This window comes from Manis pentadactyla, chromosome 2, assembly GCF_030020395.1.
Source record: "Manis pentadactyla isolate mManPen7 chromosome 2, mManPen7.hap1, whole genome shotgun sequence".
Taxonomy (NCBI): domain Eukaryota; kingdom Metazoa; phylum Chordata; class Mammalia; order Pholidota; family Manidae; genus Manis; species Manis pentadactyla.
The window spans coordinates 141,800,972-141,819,092 of record NC_080020.1 but is presented as its reverse complement, the minus strand read 5'-3'; the positions used below and the strand labels follow the sequence as shown (position 1 = coordinate 141,819,092).

Genomic DNA, 18,121 nt, shown 5'->3' with positions numbered 1-18,121 from the left:
GCAGGGGCCTTCTCCATACCCCAGGCTCCCATCCCAGTTGCCCAGGGCCTTCTGTGTTACACCAGCATCCGCACCACTCCCTTGGGACCATTAGCAGGGAGGTCCTAACGGGATGTTTGGGCAGTCATTCTCTGCTGGCCCATCTGTTTCCCAGAGGCTACGGGCGCACCTACTTCAGCTGCACGTCTGCCCACACCAGCACCGGCGATGGCACAGCCATGATCACGCGGGCGGGCCTTCCCTGCCAGGACTTGGAGTTCGTTCAGTTCCACCCCACAGGTAGGCCAGCACTGCCTGTGGGCCGGGGACCTTGTCCTCTGTACCTGTGGGATGCTCCTCTGTACTTGCAGATGCTAACACCTTTCTGATTACCTGACTACTCATCTCAGACCCACCCTGTCCTTACCTCAGGATCTTTCCCTGTTTCTCCCGCGGCAGTCCAAGTCACCATCCCAACCCTAAACTGTCTCGGCAGTATTCAGCCCTGGTGGGGAGCCACAGCTGTGAGGCAGCACCCCTTTCCTCTCCAGGATGCCAGCTGCAGAGGGTAGGGACGGGTCTGTCTCATTTCCTGGTGTCTTCACAGTGCCTAGCACACAGTAGCGCCTCGGTGTTTACTGAGTGTATATCCTATGAGGAAGGGGACACATTTGACCAAAAGACTGGCCTGGGCAGACTGGAGGGCTGTAGGGAGGGCACTGGGCTGCTGGGTCACAGGGCAGCAAGCTTGGATACAGCTGTGAAAGGCAGCTCTGGGAGGTGCCAGTCGTGGGTGGGGGTGGTCTCCTCTAGGGTCAGGGTGAGGCTGGAGGAGCAGGTCTGGGAGAGCTTGGGGAATGTCATCCAGAAGCAGATCTGGGGGTGGGGGAAGTGAGAGCAGCCTCCTGGGGGAGAGGAGATTCTTGCTGGACTCTGGGTGGCTTCTTACTACCTGTCAGCTGAGGAGGCCCCACACAGTAGCAGCTGCCACTGTGCTAAGGCGCTAGGCCTGTTACTCCTCTTCACTGTCAGCATGTTCTTCCTGATCCTTGTTAGAGTTGAAATATATGAAATGTATTAGGTGGGGTTTTAATTATTATTTTTAATCAATAAAATGTCTGAGACATCTGAATTACCTCTAATTTATTTAGAGCTCCATTTCTTGATTCTTTTCTGTGAACCCACCACTGGGGAAAATGCCATTGAAACTAGGAAAACTGAAGGACAGATGAGATGCAGGGATCAGCATGCTTGTTCCAACAGCAGGACACCCCTCTGTGCATTGATGAAGGCTGGCTGTCCAGTTGCATTGGTTTATGTATTTATCTCTTTGTAAAATGCAAGTGAGTGCATGGCATTCTTGTTTCATTACATTGAGGTACGACGCTGAGGCTCAGGGCTCAGACCCTGCTGTGTTGTCAGGGTTGGACTTGGGCTCTGCCCATTGAGCTATGGGGTGTTGCCGCAGTTCCTAGTTTTGTGTATCTCTGAAAATGGGGAGAAGCATCTGGGTTCACTGTAGAACTAAAGAATTGACTTTATCAAGTACCACGAAGTATTAACCGCAGCAGTTATGATCATTGTTTGATTACTTTAGGTACAGACTTTTGAAGCTGGTTTCCCAACCTAAACAGGTAACAATTTTATGGTGCAAAAGGGCGCTCAAAAATTAAAACAAAACCTGGATATTTAGCATGCACTTGGTTGTGGTGAAAGTCTAGAATAGTGTCATCAAAGTGCTCAGAGCTGCGTCACCAGTTAGGTAGCTGTCCCTTCTCATTGCTGTGTTCATACTTCTTGTTATCAAAACTTGCCACTACTGTGGGGGATCTCATTCCCCAACTTCAAGCTCTACTACAAAGCCATAGTAATCAAGATAATTTGGTACTGGCACAAGAACAGACCCACAGACCAGTGGAACAGATTAGAGACTCCAGACATTAACCCAAACATATATGGTCAATTAATATTCGATAAAGGAGCCATGGACATACAATGGGGAAATGACAGTCTCTTCAACAGATGGTGCTGGCAAAACTGGACAGCTACATGTAAGAGAATGAAACTGGATTATTGTCTAACCCCACACACAAAAGTAAACTCGAAATGGATCAAAGACCTGAATGTAAGTCATGAAACCATAAAACTCTTAGGAAAAAACACAGGCAAAAATCTCTTGGCCATAAACATCAGCGACTTCCATTAACAACCTCCCTGGGCAAGGAAAACACAAGCAAAAATGAACAAGAGGGACTATATCAAGCTGAAAAGCTTCTGTACAGCAAAGGACACCATCAAGAGAGCAAAAAGGTACCCTATAGTATGGGAGAATATATTCGTAAATGACAGATCCGATAAAGGCTTGACATCCAAAATATATAAAGAGCTCATTCACGTCAACAAACAAAAAGCAAATAATCCAATTAAAAAACGGGCAGAGGAGCTGAACAGACAGTTCTCCAAAGAAGAAATTCAGATGGCCAACAGACACATGAAAAGATGCTCCACATCGCTAGTTATCAGAGAAATGCAAATGAAAACCACAATGAGATACCACCTCACACCAGTAAGGATGGCCATCATCCAAAAGACAACAACAAATGTTGGCAAGGTTGTGGAGAAAGGGGAACCCTCCTACACTGCTGGTGGGAATGTAAATAAGTTCAACCATTGTGGAAAGCAGTATGGAGGTTCCTCAAAAAGCTTAAAATAGACTTACCATTTGACCCAGGAATTCCACTTCTAGGAATTTACCCTAAGAATGCAGCACTCCAGTTTGAAAAAGACAGATGCACCCCTATGTTTATCACAGCACTATTTACAATAGCCAAGAAATGGAAGCAACCTAAGTGTCCATCAGTAGATGAATGGATAAAGAAGAGGTGGTACATATACACAATGGAATATTATTCAGCCATAAGAAGAAAACAAATCCTACCATTTGCAACAACATGGATGGAGCTAGAGGGTATTATGCTCAGTGAAATAAGCCAAGCGGAGAAAGACAAATACCAAATGATTTCACTCATCTGTGGAGTATAAGAACAAAGGAAAAACTGAAGGAACAAAACAGCAGCAGAATAACAGAACCCAAGAATGGACTAACAGTTACCAAAGGGAAAGGGACTGGGGAGAATGGGAGGATAGGGTGGGGAAGAAGAAAGGGGGTATTATGATTAGCATGTACAATGTGGGGGGTGGGGGAAAGGGGAGGGCTGTGCAACACAGAGAAGACAAGTAGTGATTCTACAACATCTTACTATGCTGATGGACAGTGACTGTAATGGGGTTTGTGGGGGGGACTTGGGGTAGGCGAGAGCCTAGTAAACATAATGTTCTTCATGTAATTGTAGATTAATGATAACAAAATAAAATAAAATAAAAAGCTTCCCACTATTCCTTAACTTTTCCTCTTACTCTGTTTTAAAATGCCCTTTGCCAACCCTTTTCCACCTTTGTCCCAAAAATGTCTTGAAAAAGATACTTGCATTTGAAACAGACATGGCAGTTGTCAGGTCAAAACACTGAGTATGTCGCATCCTTCACAGGCATATATGGCGCTGGTTGTCTCATTACGGAAGGTTGCCGTGGAGAGGGAGGCATCCTCATTAACAGTCAAGGCGAGAGGTTCATGGAACGATACGCCCCCGTTGCAAAAGACCTGGCGTCCAGGGATGTGGTGTCTCGGTCCATGACTCTGGAAATGCGTGAAGGAAGGTTTGTGTGACTATCTTCAGAGTTGTTTGAGAGCACACCTGCCTTACCTGGTGGCTCTTGTTCACATCTGCATTTAACATGGGGAGGTGTGGTTTCTGTGTTTCACAACCTGCCCCAGCCCACCTCTGTCCTCTGCCTTACGTGCGACGCCATCTTACCAGGGGCTGCGGGCCTGAGAAGGACCACGTGTACCTGCAGCTTCATCATCTGCCCCCCGAGCAGCTGGCCATGCGCCTGCCTGGCATCTCAGAGACGGCCATGATCTTCGCGGGCGTGGATGTCACCAAGGAGCCGATCCCCGTCCTTCCCACTGTGCATTACAACATGGGTGGTGTCCCCACCAACTACAAGGGGCAGGTGACAAAGCCAAGCACTCCCACGGAGGGAAGGAGGGCAGATCTGCGGGCCTGCCACACCATTGTGCCTTTAGTCTTCATTAGAGGAGAAGACGGATGTTTTCCCCAAGGAAGCTTTGTGCCATGTGGTCGGCTGCACCAGCTTTAAACTGCTCCTCCTGGAGCAGGTACAGCCTTGGTTACCTTCTAGTTTTTGGATTCGGTCCTTAATTAATTGCTAATAATTTATTAATTCCTCCTTAGTAGATAGTACTAGATTTAATATAATTTGACTTTTTCCAGTGTATAATTATTTTCCTATAATCTAGTTGTTTTTACAGTGACCTTAAGTTCTTTACAATGAATACACTTTGATGGTTTGCAGTTCACAGAGGACTTTTCAGTTATTTTAGCCTCATCAGGTGAGGTAGGTAGGAATTTTATTCTGATTTTATAGACGAGTAATAAGTTGGAAGGGTCTGAAATACAACTCAACTCCTCTACCTCCCATTTTAATGTTCTTCTACCTGCCCTATTCCTCTTATCAAGCCCAAAACGATTGTGGAAATAAAGGGGGTTAAGTCAGAAGCAGTGGGCAGGGGATTAAAATTGCAGGTCTTAGGTATAAAGAACACAATTTAATTTGGCTCCTTGGCTTGGGATAACCAAGTACGGGACCAGGATGGATGTGTTGGGATTCCCTGTAGACAGAGGACATGGGCCTTCACTTCCTCTTCCTTCCCTGACACTGACAGGCCCCCGTTGTGGGGAAGTAGCCTATGCAGAATGCACTGCTTAAACCTCCTGTGTCTCCCCCACAGGTTCTGCGGCATGTGGACGGCCAGGACCAGGTTGTGCCTGGCCTGTACGCCTGTGGGGAGGCTGCCTGCGCCTCCGTACATGGTGCCAATCGTCTGGGGGCAAACTCACTCTTGGATCTGGTCGTTTTTGGCCGGGCATGTGCCCTGAGTATCGCTGAATCCTGCAGACCGGGTATGCATCGTCCCAAGTAGCCAGGCTGTGTCAGAAGCAGGAGGTCTTTATTTATAAGACTTTGATTTGTAATTGGAACTTTGCTCAGTGATCATACGGTGGTGGTCTGGTTTTATCCCCTAGAAGTGAAGAAACATTCAGAGATTGACACGGTGATAGACTTGAGACTCGATGCAGGCTAGGTGGGGGTTCTGAGAGTTCAGAGGGTGACTCTTTTGGGCCAGATTTTTTTTTTTTTTGCAGTCATTATGTTCTGCTTAGAAAAGTCACTATTAGGAAATAATTATTTTGAAGGGAAGTTTATGTACATATTACTTGTCTGATAAAAATTACTTATATTGACATTTTAAATAGCAAGTATGAATATAACTTCTTGATACTTACAGAAGAAGAATTTAGGCTTTTCTAAAAACAAAATACAACCAATCAGTCTATTAAAGGAGAAAGGATGGCTTAATGCACATTAAATGAAGGATTGGGCCACAGCTCTCCCTGCAGTGATATAACAGACTTCAGTCTATGACTGATTTTTTGTGCTGACGTAATTTGCCAAGGAAAAGACACCATGGGCTTGATGTGCAAGTACTACCGAGAACAGGACAGTTACTGTTGCTCAGACCTTCCGAAGGAACTTCATGTTGGTTATCTTGTCCCCATTTGCTCAGAAGAGGGTGTGAGGTGCAGACATTGTTGCCAGAGTGAGGACAATGGGAGCACAAGGCCTCTGACCTTATTACACTTCATTAGTGTTAGTGGTTCAGATCAGATCTATTTCTCTTAAACAAAAGCTTTTTGTATTGATTTCCTCTTTTTAAAGGGCTTTTTTTTATTATTAATATATCATTGATATCTTCTCTTAGGAAGGTTTCACAAGAAAAACAATGTGGTTATTACATTCACCTTTATTATCAAGTCCCCCCCATACACCATGGCAGTCACTGTCCATCAGTGTAGTAAGGTGCTATAGAGTCCCTATTTGTCTTCTCTGCTATACTGCCTTCCCTGTGCCCGCTCCCCCACCTCGTTTTGTTGCATATGTTTTTTTGAATCTGAGAAGTTGTTTTCTGAGGGTAAATTCCTAGGAGTGGAATTCGTGGGTCAAATGGTATTTCTATTTTTAGTTTTTTGAGGAACCTCCATGTTGCTTTCCACAATGGTTGAACTAGTTTACATTCCCACCAGCAGTGTAGGAGGGTTCCCCTTTCTCCACATCCTTGCCAGCATTTGTTCCTAGTCTTTTCTATGTTGGCCATCCTAACTGGTGTGAGGTGATACCTCATTGTGGTTTTAATTTGCATTTCCTTATGATTAACGATGTGGAGCATCTTCTCATGTGCCTGTTGGCCATCTGAATTTCTTCTTTGGAGAAGTGTCTGTTCAGATCCTCTGCCCATTTTTTTAATAGGGTTGTTTGCTTTTTGGGTGTTGAGGCATGTGAGTTCTTATATATTTTGGATGTTAACCCCTTATCAGATATGTCATTTACAAATATATCCTCCCATACTGTAGGATGCCTTTTTGTACTGCTGATGATGTCCTTTGCTGTACAGAAGCTTTTTAGCATGATGTGGTCCCATTTGTTCATTTTTTATTTTGTTTCCCTTGCCCGAGGACATGTGTTCAGGAAAAAGTTGCTCATGCTTATATTCAAGAGATTTTTGCCTATGTTTTCTTCTAAGAGTTTTATGTTTTCATGACTTACATTCAGATCTTTGATCCATTTTGTGTTTACTTTTGTGTATGGGATTAGCCAATAATCCATTTCATTCTCTTGCATGTAGGTGTCCAGTTTTGCCAACAACAGTTGAAGAGGCTGTCATTTCCCCATTTGTATGGATTTTAAGTTGGCAAAAGTGATGTAATTGACCTACTAGTTCAACAGAGCCCTTAGTATAATTAGAGGCTGCACCCCCTTTCATACCTGTAGTTACCAGGATGCATAGAATGAAAAGAACAGGTTCCATTTTCAGACACAATGTGTCCCTTGTTCTGACGACAACTCCAGGCTGAAACGCACAGAGGCGAGGTATCCCATCCCTTGGGAAGAGAGGCTGCCAGCAACCCTACTTTACCTGCAGACCTTGGTCTCCTGGATCTCATATCTCTTGCACTTATTACCTATTGAAGAAGATACCTTTTAAAACATGTTGTCCCCTCCCAAAGAAACTTTAAAATCCTTAAAACATGAATTTTTTTAGAAAGTAAGAACACCAAATACTGAGGTTTAGGGAAGAGGATGTGAGGTTCAGGATCAGCAGGAGATGAGTTGGAGGAAGCCAGGCCCCTCCATGTCCCTTATGCTGGTGGCTGAATTGCTGAGACTGTCCTCTGGAGGATGCCATTTTTACCTTCAGAGAGTAACCGTACAAGATGTGTTTGCATCAATCTAATTTTTTAATTGAAGAGATGACTCCTGTTTTGTCCTCTCTGAGATTATTTACTGAACACCTACTCTTTGCCAGATATTTTGTCTTGATGTTTGCTCTTTGCCCCAAGTCAGTAGGTGGTCCCTCAGGTGCAGGTCTGTGCAGAGTATTAGCTCAGGTTATGTGTGCATTTGCCAAACTTCCTGAAAGGCTATAATACACACTTCTTATTCAAAACCCATCTGGTTTTTCTCAATAGTGTTCCAAAGTTAAAAATTCTTGTTTTCTCTCTTTTTTAGGAGATAAAATTCCTCCAGTTAGGCCAAATGCTGGGGAAGAATCTGTCGTAAATCTTGACAAGTTGAGATTTGCTGATGGAAGCATAAGAACGTCAGAACTACGACTCAGCATGCAGAAGGTAGGAACCTAGATGTGCTGTGCAGTGCACAGACGGGGCTCATCAGGAGCCCTGCTGTGGGGCCTGGGGAAGCAACAGAGGATGTGTGTGTGGTATCAAGTAGGATCGTAGCAGGGATCGGGCTGGAAGAAGACAGAAGTGCCTGTCCTCCCACATGGAAAGCTAGAGGCAGCTGTGCTGCAGCAGGGACTTGGCCTTCCCTTGTGTGCTCCGGGGTGCTTGCATGCGGCTTCCCTCCACAGATCATCTCTGGCTGTCATGTGTATGTCACAGCCTGAAGGAGGAGGGACACGGGAGGTCCAAAGAGCTTAGTTCCCAGCCGGAGCTTCCTTTAATAAGCAAGTTTCCTGAAAGCCAAGCACATCTCATTGCTGAGAAACTAATCCCATCCATCATCCAATCTAGCTTCCAGTAAACTCTGGGAAATGTCCATGAACTGGGCCCATTGACGCCCCTAAATAAAATCAGGAAGAGGGGAGCACAGACAGTGTGTGGGAAACATGATCTGTGTATTGCTTACTATAAGAGTGTTTGCTTTCTGGATTAGCACGTCCATAGGAACGTGACGTGAGGATGGAAGTGCTCTGTGTCTTTGACCACACACGACTGTGGAGCATATGAAATGTGACCAGTCTGACTAAAGAAGTGAACCTTACTTAGTTTTAGTTTGAATATAAATAGCCACATTTGATTTCCAGCTACTGCATTGGATAGCACAGATACAGAGCAATAAAAATAATATGTAAAGTAGCTAGGAATCAGTCAGATTCTTCTAACAGGGATTTTGGTCCATGAATGAGATCTTTGCCCATTTGAAATTATTTGCAGGAATTTTTGTGCGGGGACATTTTCTGGAAAGGATCCCCTTGCTTTAGTCATATTCTGAAAGTGGTCCAGTGGCACAAACACACAGGAACCACCAAAAGAAAAAAGTTACATACCTCCATTCTCTTAAGGCTGTGTGGTCTCTCTTCAGTTGGCACTGGGATTCAAGGAGGCTTCGTGAAATGGTGAGGACAATAGCACAGTATGTTTCAGGACAGCCAGTCAAGTGACACTATGTAGGACATTTGTAGGGTGCTGATAATCGGGTTGGTGACCAGCTAGGACGAATAAGATCATTGCATTGGACAATAGGAACCCCCACTCAGTCACTGAAATGATGAATCTGTGAGAAATATTGAAATAGGAATTGTTGGAGGCATTCTGACCATACACAGCAGGTACAGCCCTTCCTCAACTTCCATTGGGGTTGTGTCCCAATAAACTGGTAAATTAAAAACACTGTAAGTCATAAATGTGTTTAATACACTCACCTACATCTTAGCCTAGTCCACCTAAACGTGCTCCAAATACTATATTAGCCTACAGGTGGGCACAATCATCTAACACAAAACCTGTTTTTTAATAAAGTGTTGACTGGCCCATATAGTACATTGAATACTGTACTGAAAGTGAAAAGCAGAATGGTTGTACAGATACAGAATGGTTGTCACTGTGTCAGTTGTTCACCCGTGTGATTGTGTAGCTGATTGGGAGCTGTGGCTCGCTGTTGCTCACACCCCAACAACATGAGAGAAGACCATACTGCCTAACACTAGCCCAAGGAAAGATCCAAATTCAAATTTTGGGGTGCAGTTTCTGCTGATTGCATATTCTCCCACCATTGTAAAGTTGGAAGTCAAAAAAAATAACATGTTGAATGATCATAACTGGGGGACTGTCTGTACTAGTGTCTGTGTGTGCCAGGCAGTGTAGCATTCGAGATGCTAGACTCAGCACTGAACAAAACACAAAAAATTCCTCCCCTCGTGGGATTCACATTTGAGTTGAGGGGAAAGTAATGTTTCTGCTGATTCCAGCTTGATAAGAAACAGAAATGCGGTAAATATTGAAAAGGAATAGACAGAATTATCATCTTACAATATGATTACCTAAAAATTCTAAGAGAATAAACTGAAAAACTAGTAACAATACAGTGTGAATTAAAGTGCCTGGATAAAAGATTCATATACAAAGGAATCTGTTGCATTCCTGTACACTAACAATGAACTAGCAGAAAGAAATCAGGAAAACAATTCTATTGACAATTGCATCAAAAAGAATAAAATACATAGGAATAAACCTAACCAAGGAAGTGAAAGACCTACTATCTCCTGAAAACTACAAGACACTCTTAAGAGAAATTAAAGAGGACACTAATAAATGGAAATTCATCACATGCTCTTGGCTAGGTAGAATTACTGTTGTCAAAATGGCAATCTTTCCTAAAGCAATCTACAGATTCAATGTAATCCCTCTCAAAATACCTACAGCATTCTTCAATGAACTAGAGTAAATAGTTCTAAAATTCATATGTTCGGAACGACAAAAGACCCTGAATAGCCAAAGCCATCCTGAGAAGGAAGAATAAAGCAGGGGGAATTATGCTCCCTGACTTCAAGCTCTACTACAAAGCAACAGTAATCAAGACAATTTTGTACTGGCACAAGAACAGACCCATAGACCAGTGGAACAGAATAGAGAGCCCTGATAATAAACCCAAGCAAAAATGGTCAATTAATATACGATAAAGGAGCCATGGATATACAGTAGGGAAATGACAGCCTCTTCAACAGCTGGTGTTGGCAAAACTGGACAGCTACATGTAAGAGAATGAAACTGGATTATTGTCTAACCCCACACACAAAAGTAAACTCGAAATGGATCAAAGACCTGAATGTAAGTCGTGAAACCATAAAACTCTTAGAAAAAAACATAGGCAAAAATCTCTTGGACATAAACATGAGTGACTTCTTCATGAACATATCTCCCCGGGCAAGGGAAACAAAAGCAAAAATGAACAAGTGGGACTATATCAAACTAAAAAGTTCCTGTATAACAAAGGACACCATCAGTAGAACAAAAAGGCATCATACAGTATGGGAGAATATATTCATAAATGACAGATCCAATAAGGGGTTGACATCCAAATGATATAAAGAGCTCACACACCTCAACAAACAAAAAGCAAGTAATCCAATTAAAAAATGGGCACAGGATCTGAACAGACACTTCTCCAAAGAAGAAATTCAGGTGGTCAACAGACACATGAAAAGATGCTCCACATCCCTAATCATCAGAGAAATGCAAATTAAAACCACAGTGAGATATCATCTCATACCAGTTAGGATGGCCAACATCCAAAAGACAAACAACAAGAAATGTTGGCAAGGGTGTGGAGAAAGGGGAACCCTCCTACACTGCTGGTGGGAATATAAACTAGTTCAGCCATTGTGGAAAGCAGTATGGAGGTTCCTCAAAAAACTCAAAATAGAAATACCATTTGACCCAGAAATACCATTTGACCCAGGAATTCCACTCCTAGGAATTTACCCTAAGAATGTAGGAGCCCACTTTGAAAAAGACATGCACCCCTGGTTTTATCACAGCCCTATTTACAATAGCCAGGAAATGGAAGCAACCTAAGTGTCCATCAGTAGATGAATGGATAAAGAAGAGGTGGTACATATACACAATGGAATATTATTCAGCCATAAGAAGAAAACAAATCCTACCATTTGCAACAACATGCATGGAGCTAGAGGGTGTTATGCTCAGTGAAATGAGCCAGATGGAGAAAGACAAGTATCAAATGATTTCACTCATCTGTGGAGCATAAGAACAAAAGAAAAACGGAAGGAACAAAACAGCAGCAGTCTCACAGAACCCAAGAATGGACTAACAGTTACCAAAGGGAAAGGGACTGGGGAGGATGGGTGGGAAGGGAGGGATAAGGGGGGAAAAGGGGCATTACGATTAGTAGACATAGTGTAGCGGGGGGGACACGGGGAAGGCAGTATGTACACAGAAGACAAGTAGTGATTCTATAGCATCTTACTACGCTGATGGACAGTGACTCTAATGGGGTATGTGGTGGGCACTTGATAACAAGGGGAGTCTAGTAACCATAATGTTCAAGTAATTGTACAGTAATGACATAAAAAAAAAGATTCATATACAAAAGTCAGTTGCTTTCCAATATGTCAGCAGTAATCTGTTCGAAATTATCATTTGCAGTGCATCCAGAAGTTTAAAATGCCTTAAATAAACCTAACTAGAAATACATAAAAAGCATACAAAAATGACCCTGAAAACATAAAAGGCTGTTTTAACTAATATTTACTAGATTCAAAGATAGTTTTTCTATTTGCTCTTCCTGAAGAACTATGACATTGATGGTGAATCCTACAATCTTACAATTATGTATCTTTCCAAAGAAATTAATGTGTATTGAACAGAATTGAAGTGTAAAGCTATGTTAGTAGAATGATAAAAGGGAAGATCTCAGTAGATGTTAGGAAACAAAGGTAGATTATACTTCCCAGCCTGCCCAAAGTCTCATGTTTATTTCATGTCACACATGAGCATAAATAATAAAACTATAAAGGTACTTAATATATGAGGAGCTTTTATAAAATAATCAGAGGAGCAAGCAGTCCTGGGCCTTTTTCTTCTCCTTCCTCTACTTCATGACCTTCTACCCCAACACCCACTGCTAACCACCTCGAATCTTATCACCACTTTTCAGTCTGTATCACCAGGGCACATCTGTTGGTTCCCATCACATGTCACCACCAGGTCTCCGTCAGGTGAGAAGGTGTCCTGTGGCCTGCACAGAGCTGCTGTCTCCTCAGGAATTTGGGGAAGGGCACTTAATGCCCTTTAGTCTACCATTTCATATATCAGGCCTCAAGAGGAGCCTGCTTGGGATCATTGATCCTGGTGTTCCACAAACTCTGCCTGCCAAAAATGTAAATGTTCCGCTTTAAATAAGGTATGGGAATGTAAGTTACACACTTAATGGAAACAGAAACGTTCTTTAAAAGCTTTACTCAAAAGTTCATTTAAATGTCCATTTATGATGAAAACTCTCAACAAAGTGGATATAATGGGAACATGCCTCAACATAATAAAGCCATATGTAACATATGGTAGCATCATACTCAATGGTGATAAGACCAGGAAGAAGATAAGGATGCCCACTCTCACCACTTTAATTCAACACAGAATTGGAAGTCTTAGCCAGAACAATTAGGCAAGAAAAGTAAAAGTCATCCAGATTGGAAAGGAAATAAGTATAAAACTCACTATTTGCATGTGACATAATATTATGTAGAGAGAACTCTAAAAACCTCAATCAAAATACTGTCTGAACTAATGAGTTAAGTAAAGTTGGATGATACAAAATCAGCATACAAAAATTTGTTGCATTTCTATACACTAGTAACAAACTAGCAGAGAAATTAAGAAAATAATCCATATATAATTACATTTTTAAAAAAAAGCCCTAAGGAGAGTACACTGATAACTGTTAGACATTAATGAAAGAAATTGAAAACAGCACAAACATGGAAGGATATCCCATGTTCATGGATTGGAATAATTAATGTCTTTACAATGTCCCCTCTACCCAAAGCCATCTACAAATCCAGTGCAGTCACTATCAAAATTTCAATGACATTTTTTACAGAAACAGAACAAACAATTCTAAAATTTGCATGGAACCACAAAAGACCCCAAATAGTCAAAGAAATCTTGAGAAAGAAGAAAAAAAGGGAGGTACACTCCCTGATTTCAAACTATATTACAAAGCTATGGTAATCAAAACACTAAAGTATTGGCATGAAAACAGACACAGTAACACAGAAAAGACCAGTAACACAGAATAGACAGCTCAGAAACAAATGCTTTATATGGTTGATAAATTTACAGCCAAGGAGGCAAGAATATATGATTGGGAAAAGACAGTCTCTTCAGTCAGTGGTGTTGAGAAAACAACTCAGCTGCATGCCAAGGGATGAAACTGGATTACCATTTTAGACAAAAAATTAACTCAAAATGGATTAAAGACTTGGAATATAAGACCTAAAACCATGAAACTCCTAACAAAAAACGCAGGTGGTGAGCTCCTTGCCATAGGTCTTGGCAATGATTTTTTTAGATTTTACACAAAGGGAAAATAAAGTGGGATTGTATCAAACTAAAAAGCTTCTGCACAGCAAAGGAAACAATAAAATGAAAAGGCCACCTACTTACTATATGGGAGAAAATATTTGCAAACCGTGTATCTGATAAGAGGTTAATATCCAAAATACATAAAGAACTTACACAACCCGATAGCAAAAAACCATTTTGATTAAAAAGGGTGGAAGATGTGAATGGGCGGGTTTCCAAAGAAGACATACAGGTGGCCAACAGATACTTGGAAAGGTACTCCACATTATTAATATCAAGGAAATGTAAATGAAAACCACAACGAGATGTCACCTCACACCTGTCAGGATGGTTATGATGAATAAAGACAAGAAGTGTTGGTGTGGATGTGGAGAAAAGGGAACCCTCATGCACCATTGGTGGGAATGTGAGTTGGTGCAGCCACCCTGGATACCAGTACGCAGGTTCAAAACACAGTACCCTATGATCCAGAGAAAATGAAAACATGAATTCAAAAAGCTATATGCACCTCTGTTCACTGCAGTATTGATTACAAAGTAGCCAAGACATGGAAACTTAAATGTCCACTGGTGGATGTACATACACATGGTGGAATACTAGTCACCCATTAAAAGAAGGAAATCCTGCCATTTATGCCAACATGAATGAACCTAGAGGGCATTATGCTTAGTGAATTAAGTCAAGAGAAAGAGAAATACCATATGATCTCACTTAATATGTAGAATCTGAAAACAAAAAATGAATTTCATAGATAGATATAGAGACCAGATTGGTGGTTGCCAGGGTTTGGAGGGGTGGGGGTCGTGGGTGGTTGGTGAAGTAAGTGAAGGTGGTTCAAAAGGCACAACTTGCCAGTTATAAAATAAGTCCTAGGGATATAATGTACAGCATGGGTACTATAGTTAATATATTGCATATTTGAAGCTGAGAAAGTAGATCTTAAAAGTTCTCATAAAACAAAACACTAAATTTTAATATTCAGTGTACTAAAACTCATGGTCTAAATTTCCTAGTTTTTCTGCTTAATTCATGTATTTTATCAAGAATTAAATACTTAAAAAATTCTAAAAGACTTAACAGTTCTTGGCACAGCTTCATCCCAGAACAAAAAGCTGACAGTGTTTTGTGTTGCAGTCGATGCAGAGTCACGCAGCAGTGTTCCGTGTAGGGAGTGTGTTGCAGGAAGGCTGTGAGAAAATTAGCCAGCTCTACAAAGACCTAAAGCATCTGAAGACATTTGACAGAGGTGAGCAGTCTCTCAGGCTTCTGCGCACACCAGGGTACTCGGTGTCTTTGGGGTGGGCTGCCCAGGGCACTGTCTGTCGCAGCCACATGGGCTCAGTTGTCCTGGCTGAGAGGACGCTGGAGGGCACCTGCCTGACGGATATCATGTGTTCCAGGGATGGTGTGGAACACTGACCTGGTGGAGACGCTGGAGCTGCAAAACCTGATGCTTTGTGCACTACAGACCATTTATGGAGCAGAGGCCCGGAAGGAGTCACGCGGTGCTCATGCCAGGGAGGATTACAAGGTGCGCCTGCGCGGCCCAGCCTGTGTTGTGGCCCACCGGGAGGTGTCTCCTCCCGGCTGGTATTGCTGTCTGTAACACCACCTTCGCTGCCCTTGACGCCACTTTTCCAAAGTAAACTGAAAAATGCCTTTCTCCTGATAATTTTTCATACCTTTGTTCTTGCCGAGTTCGGGACCACTAGGACTGTTTCCTTGCTCTGGAGCGGCATGTTCTCCTGCCAGTAGTGGCATCTCTAAGCAAAATGCAGCTGGTCCTCAGGAGAGCAGAGATGAGTGAGCAGCCCCAGTACTGTTGCCAGAAAATACTAACTTGGTGACTTAAATGATGAGGAAGTCGTCTTTTCAGACCTGCCTTCTGGTTTGGGAGAATTAGGATTAGGGTCACTGTTTGTTTAAATGAATGAGTTTTATGCAAAGTAGAATCAGATTCTTCCTAAGAGCACTCAGCATGTTATGGCAAAAAATCACAGGACAAGGCGAAAGGGGGCCAGTGTGGGCTAGGGATGCAGCAGGAAGACCAGAGCCCCTACCTGCTGACAGGCACAGGCCTTGGCCCAGGCAGCCCTGCCAGGCATGTGGACTCAGTGTCTGGGGACATTGGCTGAGAGGAGCTAGATTTTGACTTGCTGTGAAAATGTATTGATCTGTCCCCCTCCAAGTGGGGCTGGGTGAGATGTGCCTTGTAGTTCGTTTAAAGAACAGATTGCTGAGCACACTTTGCACTGCAGGCTGGTAGCTTCTCCAGCCTGGGTTGGCCGTGTGCGTGGCTGAGATGAGCAGATCCTCATTTTGTTCAGTCACCACAGATAAGCAGGTAGAACCCACTAATGCTGGGAGAGCTCATCCTGAGGTTGTGTGTTTAGGAATAAGGGACTGCACTGCAGCCCCACTGGCCCCAAGAGGTCTCTCCTCTGCCCCGCCACACTCCTCCTGTAGAACACCAGGCATGTATCTTTTGGTTTTTATTTGAAGAGGCTCTTGTAGGTCTCCATTACCATGTGCAAGGCAGTCTTTAATAGCATTCAGCTTCTCTTTGAGAGTTTTTGACAATTGAATAAAATTGCTGGTTAAAACATTTTAACAGCGGAAAGAAGTAGAATTTCCCAGAGTACACAGCAAAAAGTATTTGATAACTTTTAAGTCCATGAAAGATCACCTAATTCCAATATCCACCCACTAGGAGTCGTAGAAAGGAAATGTGCAGAAGCCCAGCCCTGGATTCACTACTTAGCCAGGCTCTGCACGTGCCAGCGTGGCTGTGGTAGAAACAGAATGTGGACACACATGGGAGGCCTTGACTGTGCTGGCACAGTGAGGGGCTTGTCAGTAGTGAGAGGACTGACGGCTGGCTGGCCCGTTTGATGCTTGACTGCACCGTGTCTCACATTGCTTGTTCTTTTGGATGGGACATGGTCTTACATGAGACATGGATGCAAATGTCTTTCATTAGGAATCGTAAAGTTGGGTTGGAAAATGATCTAGGAAGGTCCTGGTCCTGAATAAGTCAGCATGGGACAGTGGAGACCTTGTTGAGTGGGGTCTGGGATTCAGATTAGAGCAGTCTCTCATGTTTCACTTAAACGAGTGTGCCATGTTTTTGGGTTACATTATTCTTTTATGTAACAAGCAGTCTGGAATGTAACTGTTGATTGTATTTTCTGAAATAAGTGTATTCTCTGGCCTCAGGAGCGGATTGATGAGTATGATTACTCCAAGCCCATCGAGGGGCAGCAGAAGAAGCCATTTGAGGAGCACTGGAGGAAACACACACTTTCCTATGTTGATTCCAAGACTGGGAAGGTACGTGGGAAACTTGTTCTGCTTGTGTGTGCACTCACATACGCTGTCCTGTGTGTTCTGCAGTTGAGCATTTAATGAACTGGGACAAGCAGCATGGATGTAATTGGCTGTTGACAGATTTGAGACACCACTGAGAAAGGCACATTCAGGCTTAACCCAGCATGGATTGGGGTGTTCTGAGGGGCCAGCCATCCACAGCTTTGGCCCTGGGCTGGGAGTGTTGCCCAAGACCTCGTGGCAGGGAGAAGATGCTGGAGCCCATTGAGGTCCGAGGTTACATTAGAGGCACAGAACAACACCCCTCCCTTCCCAGGGGCTAGACCACCTGGAAGCAGCCCCAGGGAAGTCCAGGAGATGCTCTGCAGCTCTTACCATCCCCTGCACACAGAGCAGGTGTGGGGGCATGGGGAAGGCAGGTCCCTGGGAGCAGGTACTGAGACAGCAGGACTGGCTCAGGGTCTCACACCACTGAAATTCACTCACTGAGCATTGGGCAGTAAGATTCAGAAAAAATTAAGTTTGTCGTTGTAAAACCAGTCCAGTGAGTACCTGAATATTTGTCTGCAAATCTGCATGTACAGTTAATTTTTCAAGAGCACAAGAAAGTGCTGTTTGTACTCTAACCACTGCTCCTCTTTCTAAGGTCTCCCTGGAATACAGACCTGTGATTGACACCACACTGAATGAGGCTGACTGCGCCACAGTCCCTCCAGCCATTCGCTCCTACTGACGAAGCCAGGGCAACCCGCTTTTGTAATTATGTACAGGACCTTATGCATGTGTTCAGGCCATGGGTGTCTTTTTTAAATTGCACACTGCACCCAGAGAGTACAGAGTGCAGTTAGAATAGAGACTGTCTGTTCAGTGGCCAACAGCTTGCCAGTAATCAACAGCCAGGAAGTGTTAAGCTTGCCTTTATCCCTTCTTTTGTGCTTGTGAAATACAAAACTGGAGATGTTTCTTAAATAAAACAAATTACAAAGTTA

The 18,121-nt window shown here is 43.2% G+C and overlaps 1 protein-coding gene across 2 annotated transcripts in view; it reads left to right on the top strand.

Annotated features, from left to right (window-relative positions):
* Positions 1-18,121, top strand: part of SDHA (succinate dehydrogenase complex flavoprotein subunit A) — a 27,595-nt gene extending 9,474 nt beyond the window's left edge. For both annotated transcript variants that reach the window (XM_036920396.2, XM_036920405.2), the window contains exons 7-15: positions 155-279; positions 3,528-3,696; positions 3,858-4,053; positions 4,853-5,024; positions 7,690-7,808; positions 14,940-15,051; positions 15,206-15,336; positions 17,022-17,135; positions 17,779-18,121. In XM_036920396.2, coding sequence (XP_036776291.1) covers positions 155-279; positions 3,528-3,696; positions 3,858-4,053; positions 4,853-5,024; positions 7,690-7,808; positions 14,940-15,051; positions 15,206-15,336; positions 17,022-17,135; positions 17,779-17,865 — 1,225 coding nt within the window. In that variant the 3' untranslated portion in view covers positions 17,866-18,121. The remainder of the gene's footprint in view (positions 1-154; positions 280-3,527; positions 3,697-3,857; positions 4,054-4,852; positions 5,025-7,689; positions 7,809-14,939; positions 15,052-15,205; positions 15,337-17,021; positions 17,136-17,778) is intronic.